We start from the raw sequence: 19,529 nt of genomic DNA, 5'->3' as shown, positions 1-19,529 counted from the left end.
AGCCTCTGCCATGCCTGCCAGGCAGGTTAGACTCCAGGAGCCTTTTGCCTCTCTTGGCACGTCCAAATCGGCTACGAACCGACGCCTTTCCTCACAGCTGCTCTTTGCCAGTGCGAGGAGCCAGTCGACTTGGGCGGGACGGGAGAACAATACTGAGCGCTGAGGGGAGGATGTCATCGAGCCTACAAGTCGACGGCGTCGAATGACCTTTCTACGGCTATATGCAGAAGGGCAAAAATAGTATCCGCCGGGAACAACGACCGTCGCGTGAGGAATGAGTCACAGAATCAATGACGAGATCGATCAACATCCTTGACCCCTGGTCCCCTTGAGCCTTATGTCGACAGGACTTTTAGTACAGCCATGCATAGTATGTCCCAAACCCAAGATATGTACAACCCACACTAGTCACTATCGCTCAATGCAATCAACTTTCCCCCCTTCTTCGGCTTCCCATTCGTAAATCTCGCCTTCCACGGGTCGTCCTCCTGCTCCGGCTGTATCCGCCTGGCCTTGGACGGGCCAGCTCCGGTGCCGGCGTTGCTCCCGAGGGATGTGCGTGCGGATCCCGAAGCTCGCTTCTTGAGGCCGAGCTTGCCGAGATCGTTGGCCTTCATAGTTTTGGCGAGGGCGGGATTGTCCTTGAGGAGCTGCAGGAGTGAGCTTCTGTCCATGCACGATCTTAACGTAGCTTACCTGGACACCAATCTCGTATATCTGCCGCTCGGCAGGCGAATCTTTGAAGGCAGTATCATGGACTTGGGCTATGCTGTCAGCTATCACCATGGCGCTAGACGACAAGTGCTCACCCAATGTTCCCATCTTGGCGAATATATCTTGGTCCTGACCAGGCTCTGAGTCTTCAGCTCGGCCGCAGACCCCATCAGAGACGACTGACTGTGATCTTCATCATCGCTGAGCACATCGCTGACCTTGCGGTTGTCCTCGCGTTTAGCGCGATCTGTCGCAGAACGAGCTTGGCGCTGCATGTCTTGATTACGACGAGTGTCGCGCATTTTGCGCGCATCGTCGTCCTGCCTAATCAGCACTGACAGCAAGTAGGGGATGTGTGAGACTCACATCGTCTCCGTCGATACCAGCTCCGAGCTCATCCTCCTCATCGTATTCCGCGTTGATCAGATCTTGCGCGAACCGATCTTCCGCCAGCTGAACCCGCTCGAGCTGACTTGTCAGCTGAGGACCACTCGATGGTTGAAGTAGCTCACGTTGCTCTTGACAAACCCCTTCGGGTTGAACTTGAAGATGTTATGGGTCCCAAACAGCTCTCCTTGGTCCTCTTCGGTTTTGCCACCGTCCATTCCCTGGTGGATGCGGCGCTCAAAGGTGCCTTGGTTGAGCTGACGGGCTCGCTGCTGCTTGTGGACTGATAGATATCAGCTCATCACTCAGAAGTAGCGGACCGGCGAACTCACTCTGCCGCTCGTATTTGAGCTCTTCCAGAGTCCCAAGCCCGATCAGGCGGTACACCTCGACCGTCCGCTGTTGGCCGATGCGGAAAGCTCGGTCCATTGCTTGGAGATCGTTGGCGGGATCTGAATGTCAGTTGTGTCACTGGGAAGGAGAAGAACACTTACTCCAGTCTGGATCGAAGATGACGACCTTATTCGCCGCAGTCAGGTTGAGACCCACTCCGCCCGCTTGGGTGCTGATAAGCATAACAAAGTGGTCCTGCTCCGGGTCTTGGAAGTTGTCCACCATGGCCATCCGGTCGGTCTCGTTCGCTTCGCCAGTGAACATCTGGCTTTCGAATCCAGAGACTGCTACGTCAGCTGGATTTCGACTGGAGCTGTAAGACCTACAGTTGAGGTTGATGAACTCGTAGATCATCTTGAGAAGTCGGACCGAGTTTGAGAAGATCAATACTAAATGGTCAGCGAAATCCTGTGTTGCACATGAAAGACCGACCTTTATTACGCTTCTCGGACTCGCCTCGCCATTGCTGCATGAGCTCGGCGAGCAGCTAGATCTTCAGCATGCACCAGCTTGAGAAGAAGAAAGGACTGACGGTCCACTTCCCGCAGTTCTTGACATCGCTGCCGGTCAGCGTGACTCTTTATTGGCAGGGAGCAACTCACAGGGCGGCGGCGGCAGGATTATCCTGCTTATTGTCATAAGAGACGCCGGTCTGCGCGAATCAGCGGCGCTACGGTATACCATTCGATGACTTACGCAAATCTCAAAGATGCGCTCGTTGACTTTGCGCTGAAAGTGTAAGCAAACTTCATATGGTCGATGGTCTGGACATACCATATCTGGCGGATCATGTTTGCCTGAACGTTAGCATCGATCGATCCTCGCAATGAACAATATACTGTGGTACAGCAAGCCAAAGTGCTGCATGATCAGCCGTGGCCTTGATCTGAAATGACAGACTCACATTCGCAACCTTCTGCAGAGCGGTGATGCTGTTGCGTCAGCGCTTGCTAACTTCTGGGCAGCTGGAAGACTAACTTCTTCAGAACGACCTGTGGCACGGTCTCGCCGTCTGCTGTCCTGGTGTAGTGACAATCAAGCCGGCTGGAGAAATCAGCTACAATACTGGGCAAAGGTAAGAGAAATAGGCCATACCGTTCCTCCGAGCCACAGTCACACGGCTCCTTGCGACGAAGGATGAATTGGATATCTATGTGATGAGCGAGAGCTAGAGCTAGAGGGATGTTAACGGACCGTCTGACTGGATCAACCGCTGGTAGGCGAGAATTTGCCTTTCGGCGAGAGGACAAAAGACGACAATATCTTTCTTCTCTGGCAGCTCGTCTGCGATCAAGCGCTTGTCCCGACGCAGGTAGAAGTGGCGTAGTAGAGTATGGTGAATCTGACCGAGACGCATCTGCTATCAGCTCTGGTCGGCAGACTACGCACTATTCCCAAGGTGACTTCCTCCGCAGTACCATCCAGCCGATGGCCTCGTTTGATCGGAAGAATGGCAAATTCGCGCCATTGCTTAATAGTCCCTGCCCAACCGCGTTGGACCCGTAGATCAGCTCAAGCATAACTGAACACCTACAAAGTCCAGAACGCTCCACATTTCCTCCATTCGGTTTTGGATTAGGGTACCGGTGAGCCCGAAACAAGACGTACACTGCATCTTCTTGATGGCCAAGGTACGGGCGGCTCGAGGCTCTTTGAGGCGATGCGCTTCATCCGCGATCACAACGCTGGGGATCAGCTTGGCCGAGGCATAGACTTACGAGAAGGGAAGGTCTTTGATGTGCTCGATATTGGCTTGTAGCTGATTGAACGAGGTCAAGACTGACGTCAGCAGGGGTAGATAGTCGCACCCACCTACATCCAGAAATCCCTTATTGAAGGATCGCTTCACTTCGTCGCAATTCTCCGTTTTCAGGATAGCCTTTTCGAAGTATCCCCACTGAAGCATAAGCGAATTCAGACTACAAAATGGCCAACTGACCGAGTCCATCTCTCTGTCCCACTACACATCAGCGTAGTCATGTACCAAGACGGCTGCACCCACATTCCGGATGAGCGAACTCGGGCAAACGATAAGGGCGGTCGGCCAGTGCTTTGGCGGTATACTGCCACTACCTGAGCCCCTGATCAACTGCTTGCGCCGCCAGTAATCCTCCTTCGTATTGCTCTTCCTCATAATCGCTGTCAACTACAGGATCAGCACGATAAATCAAGAACACTCACAAAGGCAATGACCTGAATGGTCTTGCCAAGACCCATATCGTCTCCCAAGATCCCGCCCCTCTCCTCCTTGTACTTGCCGTACAGGAACCGGACTCCGGCCCGCTGATACTCCTTCAAGAACATGTTGATGGGGGCGGGTACGGAAACCCCGCCAACGGCTGCGTCGAGCAGAAGCGGGCCGATCTGGGCCTGGACGTCGGTATAGGGGAAACTAGGCTTTTGGGAGATGACGTCGATAGCGGAGGGGTTGAATGACTGGGTTTGAGACTGGCTTTGGCTCTGCGTCGAGGGCTGACTATGAGCTGCCAGAGTGGTGTCGTAGGATGTATCTGGTAGTCAGCTTGGACAAGCCCGTGGAAGCGAGACTCACCCTGAACATATTCGTCATCCGAATAGACCCCTTCCGCCTCCTCCTCCTCACCCTCTGCCGCTTCGTCCTTCACCTGCACGGCCTCTGCCTGGATTGCGGCTCCCCAAGGTACGATGACGTCGTCATCATCGTCGTACTCTCCTTCTGCTTCCTCCTCGGACTCTTCTGCCTTGGGTTCGACCTTCACGTCTGGAACGGGAGCGGGCGCTGTAGCGGTGACGGTCTCAGCGGTCTCAGCCGCGGCCCCAGTCGGCTTGACATCCTTGGCGACCTCGCTGTTGGAGGACTGAAAGTAGGCGTCGATCAGAGCCTGTTTCTCGCGAAGATCGCGGCGGTACTTGTCGTCCGGATCTGGAAGACCAGCGAGCGAAAAGAGAGGGTTGAAAGGGAGTTTGATTTCTACATGTCAGTATCTAGGCACAATCATCACTCACGTCCTTCATACTCCAGCTCCCTCTCCTCGTCTGGAAAGTCTCGCTTCCGCTTTCCGCCAACCTTGACGTCCTCCTCCTCTCCTTCCTCCTCACTCTCGTATCCCTGTACCTTCTTCTTCGGGTCCTTCACCTTCCTCGGCACTGGTAACAAAGCAAGACCTTGCTGCTTTCGCTGCTCATTCTGAGCCTTGACCTCGGCCCGCTTGTGCTCGACCGCTTGGCGTTCAGCGTAGGCTTTAGCTTCGCCTTTGCTTTCGACCTCGAATTCGTCCTCAGAGACTGAGAGTCAGTGATGACCACGAGATGGTGTCGAGACACACTTACGAGGCTCTGCCTTGACCGAGACTAGCGGCTTTGGCTTTGAAGCAGCCTTTGGTGCTTGAGGTTTGGCTTGACATCAGTTCTGTCCCCACGAGTAGCTCACAGCTCGAAGCGGTCTTGGTCCTGGTGTGTACCACCTTGGACATGGCGGGCTATATAGATGACATGGGTATTGATAGGTTGAGTGAAGTTGAAGTTGAATGTGGACCTGTTGTCGCCACCTCCACCTCCACCTCGCCTCAGCTTTCCCACGATTGTATTTGGGTCAAGCAAGCATAACCTGAAACCAATGGTGACAGCGTGTCTCGCATCCTTTCCTTCCTTCATCCTTCCATCTTCTACCCTCCTTCCCGCCCGCCCCTTACCTATTCCTTCTCCGCTCAGAGCTCGAGGCTGGCCTATTTGTATAGTCTCTTTGTACAGCCACGATCGCTTCCACTTTCCACTATCGCCCTCTACATCATCACCTTTCCCGCCGCTGCCTCGCCAGCCTGACTGTCCTTCCCCTCGATCCAACTTCAAAGTCCGCTCAGCCGTCACTATAATTTCCCCGATTGACGACCCTCTCTACCTCCCACCCCAACCACCCATCCGCGATGGCTTCCTACGCCGTCCAGAACGCCCATGCTCGGGACAGCTACCCCCAATCCTACGTCGCCCCGCCCCCTCCTCTTCGTTCGGCCGCTGCGAGAGTCCGCCAGCAGACTCTCGGTCCAGTGTTCAGCGAAGAGGAGGACGGGGATGACTCAGAATACATTGCCGCCAGGATGAGGGAGATGGAACTTGTAAGTTGCCCATTCACAACCGGAATGAAGCTGATGGATAGTATGGCCAAAACCAAAACGTCACCGCGGCCCACATGCACCAGCTTCAACTCCAGCAGCAGGCTCTGGCGCTCCAGCAGCAATACCTCCTTCAGCAACTCCTTGCGTCGCAGCCGCAACCGACCGTCAATCGCGGTCAGCCCGGGTCCCGCGAGGCCGCCGCTCGGCAGCAGCAATTCCAGCAGATGCAGCAGCTGCAGCTTCAAGCTCAGATGCGGCAGCAGCAGCAAGTGGATCCTCGGATCCAGGCACAGCTCTTGTCGCAGCTCCAGGCGTCCCGGGGGCCGCTTCAGCAACAGGCGGATCTGCGGGCTCAGGCGATGGCGGCTCAGGCTCAGCTTCAGGCGCAGGTGCAGGCTAGGGCGCACGCGAAGGCGAAGGCCAAGGAGGAGGCGCAGGAGGCGGAGGATCTCAAAGCCAAGTTTGAGGCGCAGCCGAATCCCCGCGCTCCTTCCAAGCCCCTGGCCGAGAAGACGCCCAATACCCGCCTTCCCGTCGTCTCGTCGGTCGAAAAGACCTCTCCCACCCTCGACACCCCAAAAGTCCCGGTCGGTCGTTTTGCGCAAGCACGTCAGACTGCGACCAACCCTTTCGGCGAGCTCACGTCGCTCCTTGCCCGTCGTTCCGCCGAGGCCACCACCGACACCCTTCCTACTACGGCCAAGACCTCGGTGGTCCCATCCGCGGCGGCGGCCAACCCCACACAAAGCGAGGATCGCCTCGCCGCGCGTCAGGGACTGTCCACACTCGGTCTCGGTCGTCCCGCCGCCTCGTCCACCCAGAACCGCGCCAAGTCCAGCCCATTCCCCCTCCCCGCCGCCACTACCGATAATGCAGCCCCCCGCGCCGTCTCGCTGGCGCTCAAGCCCATCCGCCAGCCGTACGGTCCTCCCGCGCCGACCAATGAGCTCGGCGACCGCAACTTCCAGGCGATGGCGAGGAAGAAGGCGGGCAAGGGCCTGGGGATGCTGGGTAGGCGGGGTGAGGGCAGCGGGGCGACAAGCCCCGTCGTTGCTTAGGTCGAGGTCCATCGCCAATTCTGTACACCACAAATTCCTATTGTACTTTCATTCGCGCAACCTTTTCATCCTTTTGGGCGGTGGGAGAGCTTTCTAGATTGTTCCCCCCGACTATGCCTTATCTGTTGTACATTGTATATTCTTCGGTCCATCATGCAGTTGATCATGTTGTACAGAATTCTAGATAGATTTTGCTGATGCCACTAACGATTACAACTGATACGATCTGATCTAGCCCCCCAAAGCCGCACCGCCCAGATACCTCTACCTACGCGACCTCCTTTTGCCAACTCCCTCTTCGCTCATACCAGCTCGTCTCACTCGTGCCATCCCCGCTCCCTCTTCTTCCCGGATCCTCTTCATCCCGATGCACCCTCAACCGACTGATCATCGCCAGACCACTGCTCCCGCGCCGTGGAAACGTGTCAAACTTGGTATCGTCAAACGACGACGCCGCTCGGCCCAGCTTGACTGAAGCAAACACCGAGTCGAGCGAGTCGGTCCTGGTGCGAGGTGGACTTGCGCCAAACTCGGAGACCGAGTGGAAGCGGCCTTCAGTGAGGAGGGAGATGATGGATCCGCGGGGATTGCGACTGGGACTGTGCGCCACCTCCAGCCCATCCACGACGTCCACCGGCGCCCAAGACCCCCGCCGACCAAACTCCCCTTCCCTCTCATCCCGCATCTGCGCGTGCCGCCTCTCCCTCCTTTCCACCGTGGACAAACTGACACCTTTCCGACCGAGACTGCCTCCCGCGTCGTCCTTGACTTGGACACCAACCCGGGGTGTTTCAGACTTGACGACGATCGCCAGACCGAGACCGGCCGTGCGGGCAGGCTCGGTCTTGTAGCGCGTGATAGGGGGACGCTGGGGATGGGGGGATATGTGCGTCCCGCGCGGGCTTTCCAGGCCGGGTCGGACCGATACGCTGGGGCGCCTGGGAGTCCGAGATGAGCCGGGAGAGGACGTATTGGAGGAGAAGCTCTGGCGGGTTGTGGGTATTTCCGAGGCCCGACGAGCAGGGGACGGGGCGTACTCGTACCCCTCAACACTGGCCGTTGCGATGGGACGGTACGAGCCGAATCCCGCGGTCTCGGCGGTCCGCCGAAATGTCCCGTCACGATGGCTGGCAAAGGGGTCGCTGAACGTGAAGGCGGTAGGAGTAGGGGTTTCTGGGACGCCAGGCGTGGTGATGTCATCCTCGACCGAGTCGTCCTCTTCGTCTCTGCAGACCCACGCCCATTCGCCGCCGCGCGCAATCCCCAGCTCCGTATCCTTGTCCTTCATCGCTTCCAGCTCGCCGAGGGTCAAGACGGGAAGGGAGGTTGAGCGCGTCATGGCGACTGTCCCGACTACTGCCGCTATGGTGGGCTCTTCGGCGTGGGAACTGGCTTCGCGGGATGGTGCGGCAGAGGAGGGGTCCTCGTCCGAAGTGGAGATGGTCGTGAGGGGTTGGGAGAGGGGAGATGGGGCAGCGAGGGAACGTGCGCGAGGGACAAGACTGGGTTCGCGGCCCATGGAGCTTGAAGCGATGGGCACGTCCTGAGGAGAAGCGCGGTTCCGGCTGCCAAGAGATGTTCGTTCCCGTGCCATGCCTGGCGCGCTGTCAAAGACGGCCGTAGGGACGCCTCCGAAGGGGGTGAGGAGGAGAACCTGGTGTGCGCTGAGCCGGCGAGTGGGGGGTTGGATCTCGTGCTTGAGGGACGAGGTCCGCTGACGGGGCCTTGAAGGTCCGGCTACCATGGATGTGGACATTATGGATTTCTGTCTATCAGCTGGTGCCAGAAGTCCGCCGGGGAACATACCTAATAGCTGCCTGCTCTAGATTCTATATCCTATGCCAGAGATGGGGTGTCCAGGCGGGATGGCGATGGTGACAGTGGAGCTCCTGTACAGTCGGAGAGAGATGGAGATCCAGGGTGGAGGATCGCCGCTAACGTGTGCTTGATCATGGGTGCATGAGCGCTAACGCGTACAAGCTAGCTTGACAAAGAGAAGATCAAGAGAAGGGTCACAGAAGATGCCGTTATCCGTTCGCCGGTGCCGAGAGGTTCCGGAACGGCGCTGGAACATCCGGAACTCTAAACCTTGGCCTTGGAGACAGGTGGCGGACTGGACATCGCAGGCATTCATAATGATCACAACAGATAGCGAATGATACAACTCGGTTCACAATCGCCTGAAGAGCGATACCAGGACGTCCCCGCCGGTCTCGCCCCATACACCCGACGAGACCTCTTTGATGCAGACGTGAAACTCGGGCGAGAGCTGGACGGACCCAAAGTAGTCGACGACATAGTCGAGGATGTCGGTATGGAGTGCGTCGTACGCGTGGGTGGAGAAGCTGAGATTAGCGTGGACGAGCGTGCACTCACAGCATGGGCATGCAGTTCTCGATTGTCAGCCCCTTGAGGATTCTCTCCTTGGCCAGATTCTCCAGTACGTCCAGCCGGTAGCGATGCGCGAGCATGTAGATGGCGAGAGGCGATGCAGGCGAGGGAGGAGGTGAGGGGTGGGTGTGCGGGTCCGGAGCAGGCTCGGGAAGGCGCATGGGGAGATGTCCGCGAGAGACAGGAGGAGACGTAGGAGTTTTGACGGGTCGCTTGGGGACCTCCGCCTTGGTCGGGGTGGGGCGAGTAGTGGCGAGGCGGCGAGACGTTACGGTCGATACCATGGCCGACGGCGTACGCTTGTCTGGAGGAGGCGATACAGCCGCTGAACTGCTGACGCTGGCGTGCTCGCTGCGTATGTCGAGCTCGGAGACGGAGAGAGATAGGGAGGTGGAGGCCTCGTCTGCTTCGCCTTCGAGTGGGATTTGGCGATACCCCCAGCCCTGGTGACGACCCGACAGCACGCGCTGTACCTCTCGGCGGTCCATTTGAAGCCGGTTCATCACCTCCCGCACGTCGTCTGTAGGCGAAAAGCGGAGCTCGTTACAATAGAGAAAGCTGAGTCAGCTTCGTTGGACTCTAACTCACTGTAACATCCAGTACACTGTCCCGTAATCCGCATCATCCACGACCACCACCTTTCCCCCTTCGACTTCGCGGAAACCGCCCGCCAGGAGTGACTTGAAATAGTCGCTGCGGGCTCGGAGGATCTCCGAGTGGGCGTAGAGGACGCGCTTCCGAGATAAGGTCGCATCGTGCTCCAGGCAGATGAACTGCACATCTCCGCTAGACGAGTCGACTAGACTTCCGAGCGCATGCAGCATGGAGGTTGGGCCAACGAACGTCTCTGGGACAGTAAAGCCGGGCTTGAGCTGAGCCGGGCTGCCGAGCTGAACGCAAAGCGTGAAACCGTCGTCCGCGCCGATTGGCCCCACGAGGAGGTCCTCCAGCGGAGGCAGGGTGACCGTGGCGTGTTCCGAGTCTTTGGTGAATTCGTGCTCCAGCGAGGTATGCCATACCCATCTCGTGTAGGAGTGACTCTGGCCGACGTCGGGCGAGGACGGGCGGATTCCGATGGAAATGGACGAGGTGAAGGCGTAGTCGAGCGGAGCGGACTCGAGAGTGGGCGAGGTGATGTAGAGGGAGAGGGAGGTGGGAGCGGAGGGTTCTGCGCTTCGCACAGTGATCGAGTCGGCGATCTCCTCCAGAGGCGTCTTGGGGCTGCACGGAGCGGGTATGGTTCGTGCTGCCATCAGCTCAGAAGTCTGATTGCTCACCCAGATCTAGCTTATACCAGCCGTCCCCGATGACCACTCCCCGCCGTAACAGCTCAGGAAGGATCTCTGGATTCTCCACCTCATAGTCCACCGTCCATCCGCTGATGGGCACCTCCTCCAGACTGCGCCGGAGCCAGTCTAGTCCCTGGATCTGCCATTCGAACGAGATCAGAGAGTGGTCCCGGTGAAAGACCTCGCCGTCGGGTGTGGGTTGGTTGGAGTGATGCGGTGGCAGCGGGGAGAGCGGGTTCACCATTGTTGACGTGGATGTGGAAGATGGACGGAGGTGAGAAGTTTGGCGACGGCGAGCAGCAGTTGGGGTAGCGGTATGTGCGCGGGGCGTCAAGACCCGTGGAGAACCTCTGGCGGGTAGGGAAGACATGATGGTCTGTGCGTTAGCTGAGGACCAATGCTCACTGCCTGGAGGCGGAACGTACGGGTTGAGACAAGATCCTCTAAGCGCTCCGCAAGGTCAATCTCTCCGCGTCGCGCTAAGCTCAACACGAGCCCGCAGCGGCTGTGCGACCAAGATTGAAGGTGAACTCTAGTCTGAACGAGGGCGGGCTGCTGCGCTTACGTCGCACGCGTTACATGTCAGGCTCGCTAGGCGGGTAGATCAATAGCTGATCTGGTGAGTGCAGATAAGTAGTGATGAGAATATGAAGTCAAACGATCAACAACAGCGTTTCAAGTGTAAGTTGACTTGACGGAATTGACCGAGACTCCTTTGCGTTTCATCTTGCCTTCACAACAACATGTCACTAAACATCCTCGCGTCGGGCTCTGAGCTTGAGCTACAGCCAGGTGAGAAGCATCGCGACGTCACCTGGGGTGTGGCAAACCTTCTGACGCTCAGGCGAGAATGTCCTCTCTTCGGGCAACACGGCCGATCTCGAGCTGCGAATACCAGCCACGATGGCGGGCCCGAAGCGGACTGACTATGCCAAGGGTCGGCTATGGGCCACGAACCAGAGAGTAGGCATGATCGCTTATCTACTGATTGTACTGACGACCAAGGTGATCTTTGTCGGGGATCAGCCATTGGCATCAGGGAGCGGTTCCGCCCCAATCGCTTCGCTTGTCATACCTTATGTGAGTGCAGACCTAACCCAGCTGACTGTAGCCGGTACTGGTCTCGAGCAAGTTCAATCTTCCATTACTCTCGGCAAACAACATCACGCTCTCTTTTCTGCCTGATCCACTTGTCACAGAAACAAATCTGCCGAGTCCTGGGCGGGGTGCGAGCTTGGAAGCAAAGCTGGTCGTTGGAGAAGGAGCGGGTCATGGGGTGTGGAAGGTGATCGAGGGGGAGAGGGCAAGATGGGAGGCGGATAGAAGGAGGGGTGAGGAGGAAGCGCTACGTGAGCCACTTGACACTTGTGCCGGACAAAAGCTGATCATGAAGCGGTATACGAGGCTTGACCTAAGTTCAGACATAGACAATATGTACACCCTACTAGCCGCTCGTTCAGACACAATGATATGTATTACTAGCCGCTCCTACGTGGGTACCACAAAGACCCCTGCTTGTCCTTGACAACCCGGACAAACTTGGACACCAGCTTGTCCCGCTCCTTTGTGTCTCCCTCTCGATACAGGCCTTTGAGAAACGGCGCCATGTCTTCTGGTTTCCATGGTGTCCGAGTGAGGAAGAGATCGGCAAAGCGAATGGCGGGGGCGAGGGGGAGGGTATGGGCGGGAAAGTAGGAGATGAGGGGAGAAGAGTGTGCCGTGGAGGATGGGGGTGGAGCGTTGAGGAGGTAGTTGCCCTGGGGTCAGTCAAGTCTAGCGGGGACGTACTTGCAGCATGTTGATATCGACAAGGCCTTCCCAATCTGACACGGCCTCACGCCATTCTCCCTCAAACAGGTCGAGCCGCTTTGCACCCTTGAGAGTTTCCAGCAGCCCCCGCCCGATCTCCTGTACCATTCTCTTGGTATCGGCAATCCACTCGACGTCGAGATCGCCAGAGGAGTCTACCTCGATCGCGCCAGCGGTGTTGGTGGAGAAGAGACGGATGACTGCGGCGCTGATCTCGGGCGGGACTTCGTGGTCTTCTTCGAGGGCGCGAATGATGGGTCGGGACGGCGCGCGTGCTGCACCTGCTTTGGTGTGGATGGCAAGGAGGTTGAACATGATTTGGAGAAGGAGGCCAAGGATTAAGGAGGGGAGTAGGACAAGGCGGTCTGATGAGCGGCGCTCAGCACTGACTCACTATCAATCTCTACGACGTTCCTCTCCTTGATCCCAGCAGCCAACTCGGCATCGCTAGCTTGGATGACGCTCTCCATTTGGACTCTGCTCCATCCCCGCTTGCGCTTTCCTAGCGTGGGCTCCAAGCCATGGCCGATACCCTTCCATGCGGTCGGACGGAGGAGGGTGCGTATCCGCTCCAGATTGGGTGGCTGCGGGACGAGCTCCAAAATTTCGTGGCTGATATCGCGGATTTCCAGCTCGTCATTCCCGTTGACGTTTGGGAGTTTGGGCTCTCGACAGACGAGGAGCGAGTTGGAGATGCCGACTGTGCGGATGAGGTATGTGGATGTAGGTGTGCACAAGACGGCATCGTCAGAAGGACGGCCCTTGATGGTCAGGCTACATCAGCAAAGGTGTGACAGCGACTCACGGAAAGGCATCAGATTTTCCCTCAATCTGCTTAAGGATGTCTGCGGGGAGCTCTAGGAGCTGGTAGTTTTCTTCTAGGAGTTCGGCGGGGTAGCGCAAAGTGACATTGCGGGAGGGGAGGGAGGTAGCTATTGGCATGGCTGGCAGAATTGGGGTGCGAAAAAGGACAGACGCGTCTGTGTCTGCAGGTTCGCCTGCAGACGCGTCGTCAAAATTTGCATTTATCCTACTGTTGGAAATCCGAGCTAATCAACTAAGGTCTATGGAACTATACTATAACTATCTATTCCCAAGTTACAGATCTAGCTCTCGCCCTCACGAACCCCAGCGATAGCCCCCGTAATAACGCCGCCCACTCCCAGTCTTTCACCCCCTCCTCCCATGCATCCATCTGCTTCTTTGTGTCCTTCTCCATGAACCCCCCGCTTGTCATCACGACCGCCGAAAATTTCCCAATCCCGCTCGGAGCATTCTCCCTCGTCTTCGCTGCCACCGCCCTGAGGTATCTGTCCATCTGCGCCTCAATCTGGTCCCAGATCGGTGTTGTAGAGGTGGATGAGACTGGGTGTTGGGGATCTTTGCCGAAGGAGGAGAGGGCGGATTCGCTGAAGATGGAGTAGACTTTGATGTCGTGTTCCGAGGTGGCCAGACCAGAGCCGTCTGAACCCCAGACCCGGAGATCGTTCCTTCTCAGGGACTCTTCCGTTGAAGTAGGCTCGAGTTCTACCTTGACGCCCCGGACGGACGAGAGGGTTTGGCCGATACCGCGGACGACCATGTTGTGACGGGGGTACTTGCCGTCAATGTTGCAGGTCTCCGGATGGCCGAGACCCTGGCCATCTTTGCCGCACCGGTTGCAATGATTGGAGAGGGGGAGGAGGGTCCGATAGTGAAGGGCGACGCTGATTTGTTGATTTGTAAGTTGTAGCGCTTTCGTCCAGGGGATGGCAGACAGCCATAATCTCCCCAAGGGCGACCCGTTCTCCCTCATTCCCTTCCTCTCCTTGTCCGTCAATTTCGCCAGCAGCACCTCCCTCCTCGCGTCCAGCACCACCAGACATCTCTCGCTCTGACCGACGACCTTCTCCGCCGCTCCCTCCTGCTCCCACTCGTCCGGCTCCAACAGACTCTTCAAGGTTATGTCCGCCATCTCATCCGCTGCCGCCCTGGCTATGGGCGCCACCTCCTCGTGGGACAGAATTCCCATACCACCGCTCCTGATGGGTAGAGACATGATCTCGTCTTGGAATCGGTGATCCCCATCACTCGACCTGAGAGAGATGATGCTGTTCCAGAGCGCGGTGTCTAGCTCTGCCCAGACGTGTCCGAGGTCCGAGGTATCGAGGCACCGCTGCAGGTGGCGGAGTTTCTGCTGATACGAGAGCCGGAGGATGAGGAGGGCGTGCTGTGCGTGGAGGGAATCGAGCTTGTCAAGGTTGAGGGAGAGCTCGGCGATCTTGGCCCTGAGGAAGGTCTCTCTCCCTGCTCTGGGGCCGATAAAGCTGCCAAGCACCTTGATCCCGTTCGACCGTACGTCGTCGAGTAGCCAAGACTGGCACTTGAGCTCGTTGAGGGTAAGGTGGTGAGGGCGGGACTGGAAGAAGGTTTTCGTTTTAGGGAGGGGGTCGAAATCGGTGGAGAGGATGTAAACGTCGTCGAGATACGCCAGGATGAGGCAATTGGGCCCCAGCTCCCGTTGGAGATCCTCGAGGACGACGCGCATGGCGATAGAGAAGAGTAGCGGCCCCAGCGGGTCCCCCTGGCGGACTCCCTCCGAGGAGAAGATGACGTCTACCCATTCGTCCCCCTCCAGTCTCGTCTCCAGACCGTTCACCACTAAAATCGACTTCCGCCCATACGCCCACTTCGCCGCTCGGTATAGACCCGGCGCGTACTTCTTGACCGCCTCTGCGATAGACCTCCGCGACTTGAGATTGAAAGCGTTCTTCGCGTCCAGACTGGTTACCCACTTGTACTCCGCCGGTAGCTTCTTATCCGCCGCTCGCTGTATGACCCTCAGAATCGGCTCCACTCCCCCCTTTGTCCCTACACCGTACTGATTGACCCCCAGCATTGAGGGATTGAACATCTTGCGGACGGTCGCCTTCATGAACGTCCGGAAGAGCAGGTCGCCCACCGCGATTGGTCGAATCCCTCCGACATCATCCTTCGCTAGTGGGGTGATGCGGCTAGCGCAGAGCATTTCGCGTCCCGGCGCCGTGCCGGCGGCGATCATAGAACAAAGAAGGGTGAGGAATTTGAGGACCGCGTCGTTCTTGGAGACGAGCCGGAGGAGGAAGACCGACCAGCCCGATATGCCGCCGGACACGTCGCGGGCGAAGCTGGCGATAGCCCTTAGTATATCCGCCTCGTTCGGGACCACACTGTTCCGCGGTCCGTCTGATGCGTCCCTGTCGCCGAATGGGTGTTCCTCGCCCGCGGGATGTAGCCCCCTTAACTTCTCCACCACCTCATCGTTCAACCTCGCCACCTTGCTCTCGCCTGCCAAAATCCTCGCCGCCGTGCCCACCCTACCCTTCCCGACCAGCTTCTCTACCTTGGTTGATACATCTCCACCACTACCGCCCAGTCCTTGCCCCTCCCTCTTTACCGCCTCCGGCCACTGAACGTCCGGATAGCTCCTGAGACGCTCCACCGCGCCGGGCCCCTTCAATTGAGTAGCCAGAACGCCGACTTTCGGGAGGGCGAGAAAGTCGAGCAGGTTGCTGGCCGTCTTGTTGGCCATGAAGCGGAGAGCGCAGCGTTCGGCGGCGAGGGTGTAGTCGGGTCTGAGATGGGGTGGCAGGTCTACCAGCATAGCCGGTATGTCCTTGAGAGTGAGGAAGAGGGCGAGGAGGGCGGAGTTGGACATGGGTGGCCTCGGCTCCCGAGCTGGTCCGGGGAGCTGTTGAGCCGCCTTCTTCGCCCTCCACGAGGGTGCGTAGTTTGCCTTGCCCTTGCGGCGCGGAGTGGGGCCAGACGGGTCTGCCGGGGCGGTCGGCGCGGTATCTGCCTCAGTGGTCATTTCCGTCCCCGCGTCCACTCCATCTCTGCTTCCTGCTCCCTCATAGCCTCTTCCACCAGCCTCCGGCGTTCATACACTCCCCTCAGCGTCCTTTCCTTCTCCTCGATTATCCTCTTTTCCTCCCTCGCCCGCCGTAACTCCTCCAGATCTACGACCGCCTCCTGCTCCTCGGCCTCCCCTTGGCCCCCACTCTCTCCCTCACTCTCGCTTACTGCCCCCAGTGGGGCCGGATCACCTCCAGCCGATCTAACGGGACTCGGGGAGGGTGGTTGTTGTGGACGGGCCGGGTCGTCCGAGGTGGTGGCCGTGGTGGCGGCGATCGCCGAGGTTGAGGGATTTTCCGCACTGCCTGCTTCTAGGGCGTCAGTGAAGAACTGGGACGCGTGTGGTCTGAGCTGCCTGGCCGTCTTGATGACCGTGCGCTTTGCCGAGAAGGACGCTTTCCGAGTAGGGGCTGTACGGGTGGGGGTGGGCGGGGAGTAACGGTTGGGCCGGTTCCTGCGTCGCACTTGGTTACGTCATACCCTGGCAACTCCACATTCCTCGCACCGGCAGTGCCTTTGCCGATCCCGGTTTATCCCGGTCAACCGTCACTCTCAGAGTATCGTCAGCCGCTGTCCTCGTTAGTGCAGCTCTCGTCTCAGTAGACGCCTGATTCATCGAAGACACAGATTGCCTTCGAGCAGAAGCTGTTGCAGCGCGCTGCTGCCTGCTATGTATCGAAGACTTTTGACTAAATGCCACTGACGCAAAATGTGGCCATTCACCGATCTACGAAACAGTGAGCCTCATCATCGCCTACTCGAAGCACAACTGTCCGCAAGAAAGGCGCCCCCCGGAAACCTTCGAGTCGGCTTGGCCCTGCTAGACGGGCATCTGCCATGTCTTAGCTCATGGAAGGTATGGATCTTTCCGCAGATCGCCGCGCGGCGCAGAGGCACGCAGAAACTCGAGAAGATGCTGCAGCTTGTTGCATAATCACTGAGACAGGTACAAGCCGGTCAACAGCTCTGTCTCAGAGCGAGGAGATCTCTGAGGATTTGGCGCATCAAGTCAGACCAACGTAATCGTTGAGACTCAGAGTCGTTGAGGCCTGAGGGCCGAGGCTGCAGCAGGCTGCAGCTGGTCGAGGTCGGCTGACGGCGATCCGCGATCACGGATTAAATTGCCCCCCGGTTTCAGTTAGTCCGTCACCTCCGAACGTTATCTGGTCGGAAGTCTCTGCTTGGTATAATGTGTGAGCTTGTGTGAGACATCGCTCGGCCATATCGACCGGATGTCTCACTGTCACCTATCTAATCTGTGCGGCATGCAGAAGGATAAGGGTGGCGCGCGCCCAAAACCGAGACAAAAATTACCTGAAACGGGCGGAATTTCCCGTTCCGGCCGCTGAAAACTATGTAATAACGTAAGATTGCCTGATCATCGTCCCTGGATGGCTTTTCGGATGGGCTCTCTACTCGATGCGGATACAAGCATCTACTACCCAACGCCTCTTGTATATCGCGCGGGGTATGCTGAGCTCAGGCAAATTCCACAACTAGCGCCTCTCACTATACTAGCAAAGTCCGGAATTGAGGCGTCAACTTTGATGAAAGCTGTCCACCGCAAGCGGTAGCAGAGAAGTAAGTGATCGGCACAGAAGCAAGGCTTACAAGCCAGTATATAAGTAGCCACCATGTCCATCTTCCACCTTAACCACCCGCTTCTCCCCCCTCGACACCCTCGACCCCCTCCTCACCGACCAATCTCTCCCTCCGACCAACCTCCCCCCACATTCCTTCACGATGAAGATCTTCATCGCCCTCACCATTCTCGCCGCTGTGGCTGACGCTGCGCGTCTTCCCATCAACAAGCGTCTACTCGGTCTCCCTCTCGCTCCTCCCCCTCCGCCGGTCGGAACGGACGTCAACGGCTTCAAATACCAAGGTTGTTTCTTTGACCAGCAATCCCCCCGTACCCTCGCGGCCAAATTCGTCTCTTCCAGCAACGTCACCCCCCTCACCTGTGTCAAGTACTGTCAGAGCTTCAACTATGACCTCGCCGGTGTTGAGTACGGTGTCGAGTGTTACTGTGACAATGTCATCGGACCCGCCGGCAAGGCTCTGGACCCCGCCAAGTGCACCGTCTACGCCTGCACCAACGATATCACCAAGAACTGCGGTGGAGACTGGGCCATGGCTCTCTACGCCGACCCTGCCTGGGTATCTCCTGCCGAGGCCGCGGCTTCCTCCTCTTCTAGCATTGCGGCGGCCAGCTCCCTCTCCGCCAGCATCTCCAGCTCGGCATCTCGTAGTCTGTAAGTACTTTTCTTTCCAATCAGGATTTGACTGACAGCCAGGTCCCAGTCAATCTCTGCCTCTATTTCGGCGTCTGCTTCTGCGTCCTCCTCGTGAGTTTCTTTCCTCCTAACCGAATGTCGCTAACGTCCAGGGCGTCCCTGGCCAGCTCCCTCTCCGCCAGCCAAAGCGCTTCCGCCTCGGTCGCCAGCTCCCTTTCGGCCAGCCAGTCCCTCTCCCAGTCGGTAGCCAACTCCGTCTCGGCCAGCCAGTCTGCGTCGGCCTCCCTCGCGGCGTCCGTCTCTCGAAGCCAAAGCGTGTCGGCCTCGGTCGCGAGCTCTCTCTCGGCCAGTCAGTCGGCGTCGGCGTCGGTGGCCAGCTCCCTTTCGGCCAGCCAGTCGCTCTCGCAGTCGGTCGCAAACTCCGTCTCGGCCAGCCAGTCCCTCTCGCAGTCGGTCGCAAACTCCGTCTCGGCCAGCCAATCGGCATCCGCCTCGGTTGCGAGCTCCCTCTCGGCCAGCCAATCTCTCTCGCAGTCGATTGCCAACTCCATCTCTGCCAGTCAGTCGGCCTCGGCCTCAGTCGCCAGCTCCCTCTCTGCGAGCCAGTCCCTCTCGCAGTCGGTCGCAAACTCGGTCTCCGCGAGCCAGTCGCTCTCGCAGTCGGTCGCAAACTCGGTCTCGGCCAGTCAAAGCGCTTCCGCTTCCCTCGCGTCGTCCATCTCGCGGAGTCAGAGCGTCTCGGCGTCGGTGGCTAGCTCCCTTTCTGCTAGCCAGTCGGTCTCGCAGTCAGTCGCCAACTCGGTCTCTGCCAGCCAGTCCCTCTCGGCTTCGGTCGCCAGCTCCCTCTCCGCTAGTCAGAGCGCCTCCGCCTCGGTCGCCAGCTCGCTTTCGGCGAGCCAGTCCCTGTCCCAATCGGTGGCCAACTCGGTCTCGGCCAGTCAGTCCGTCTCGGCATCAGTGGCGAGCTCCCTCGCGGCGAGCCAGAGTGCCTCCGCCTCGGTAGCGAGCTCCCTCTCGGCCAGCCAGTCCCTCTCCCAGTCGGTGGCCAGCTCTATCTCTGCCAGCCAGAGCGCCTCCGCCTCGGTCGCGAGCTCCCTTTCGGCCAGCCAGTCCCTCTCGCAATCGGTGGCCAACTCGGTCTCGGCCAGTCAGTCCGTCTCGGCATCAGTGGCGAGCTCCCTCGCGGCAAGCCAGAGTGCCTCCGCCTCGGTAGCGAGCTCCCTCTCGGCCAGCCAGTCCCTCTCCCAGTCGGTGGCCAACTCTATCTCTGCCAGCCAGAGCGCCTCC

The 19,529-nt window shown here is 58.4% G+C and overlaps 7 protein-coding genes across 7 annotated transcripts; 3 read left to right on the top strand and 4 right to left on the bottom strand.

Annotated features, from left to right (window-relative positions):
• Positions 1-404: 404 nt before the first annotated feature.
• Positions 405-3,909, bottom strand: MKK02DRAFT_16075 (SNF2 family N-terminal domain-containing protein; the record flags this gene model as incomplete). Its single annotated transcript, XM_053085574.1, is given in 19 exon segments — positions 405-650; positions 697-769; positions 880-1,034; positions 1,081-1,182; positions 1,227-1,384; positions 1,434-1,553; positions 1,596-1,807; positions 2,001-2,072; positions 2,298-2,426; positions 2,473-2,538; positions 2,590-2,644; positions 2,689-2,851; positions 2,884-3,005; positions 3,025-3,179; positions 3,213-3,273; positions 3,307-3,391; positions 3,434-3,454; positions 3,497-3,640; positions 3,676-3,909. Coding segments are annotated over 19 exon segments (2,373 nt in total), but the record flags the coding sequence as incomplete, so codon positions are not given.
• Positions 3,910-5,396: 1,487 nt separating this feature from the next.
• On the top strand, positions 5,397-6,643 carry MKK02DRAFT_37580 (uncharacterized protein; the record flags this gene model as incomplete). Its single annotated transcript, XM_053089706.1, has 2 exons — positions 5,397-5,585; positions 5,627-6,643. 2 exons carry the CDS (start codon positions 5,397-5,399, stop codon positions 6,641-6,643), a joined length of 1,206 nt encoding a protein of 401 aa, XP_052944478.1.
• Positions 6,644-6,911: 268 nt separating this feature from the next.
• MKK02DRAFT_37579 (uncharacterized protein) lies at positions 6,912-8,399 on the bottom strand (the record flags this gene model as incomplete). Its single annotated transcript, XM_053089705.1, has 1 exon — positions 6,912-8,399. One exon carries the CDS (start codon positions 8,397-8,399, stop codon positions 6,912-6,914), a length of 1,488 nt encoding a protein of 495 aa, XP_052944477.1.
• A 414-nt stretch (positions 8,400-8,813) lies between these two features.
• Positions 8,814-10,693, bottom strand: MKK02DRAFT_37578 (uncharacterized protein; the record flags this gene model as incomplete). Its single annotated transcript, XM_053089704.1, has 4 exons — positions 8,814-8,988; positions 9,020-9,592; positions 9,638-10,280; positions 10,312-10,693. 4 exons carry the CDS (start codon positions 10,691-10,693, stop codon positions 8,814-8,816), a joined length of 1,773 nt encoding a protein of 590 aa, XP_052944476.1.
• Positions 10,694-11,066: 373 nt separating this feature from the next.
• MKK02DRAFT_37577 (uncharacterized protein) lies at positions 11,067-11,733 on the top strand (the record flags this gene model as incomplete). Its single annotated transcript, XM_053089703.1, has 5 exons — positions 11,067-11,115; positions 11,168-11,286; positions 11,329-11,403; positions 11,435-11,672; positions 11,717-11,733. 5 exons carry the CDS (start codon positions 11,067-11,069, stop codon positions 11,731-11,733), a joined length of 498 nt encoding a protein of 165 aa, XP_052944475.1.
• Positions 11,734-11,801: 68 nt separating this feature from the next.
• On the bottom strand, positions 11,802-13,074 carry MKK02DRAFT_16406 (sister chromatid cohesion protein Dcc1; the record flags this gene model as incomplete). The annotated part of the gene is made up of 4 exons (XM_053085627.1): positions 11,802-12,080; positions 12,112-12,497; positions 12,527-12,906; positions 12,938-13,074. The coding sequence occupies 4 exons, from the start codon at positions 13,072-13,074 to the stop codon at positions 11,802-11,804; spliced, it is 1,182 nt and encodes a 393-aa protein (XP_052944474.1).
• Positions 13,075-17,850: 4,776 nt separating this feature from the next.
• Positions 17,851-18,153, top strand: MKK02DRAFT_11999 (carbohydrate-binding WSC; the record flags this gene model as incomplete). Its single annotated transcript, XM_053085517.1, has 1 exon — positions 17,851-18,153. A coding segment is annotated over one exon (303 nt), but the record flags the coding sequence as incomplete, so codon positions are not given.
• Between the last annotated feature and the right edge of the window lie 1,376 nt (positions 18,154-19,529).

The sequence above is a fragment of the Dioszegia hungarica genome (genome assembly GCF_025882075.1).
Source record: "Dioszegia hungarica strain PDD-24b-2 chromosome Unknown MKK02contig_11, whole genome shotgun sequence".
NCBI classification, from domain to species: domain Eukaryota; kingdom Fungi; phylum Basidiomycota; class Tremellomycetes; order Tremellales; family Bulleribasidiaceae; genus Dioszegia; species Dioszegia hungarica.
Note: the sequence above shows the minus strand (reverse complement) of the source record. Positions and strands in the feature narration are given on the sequence as shown.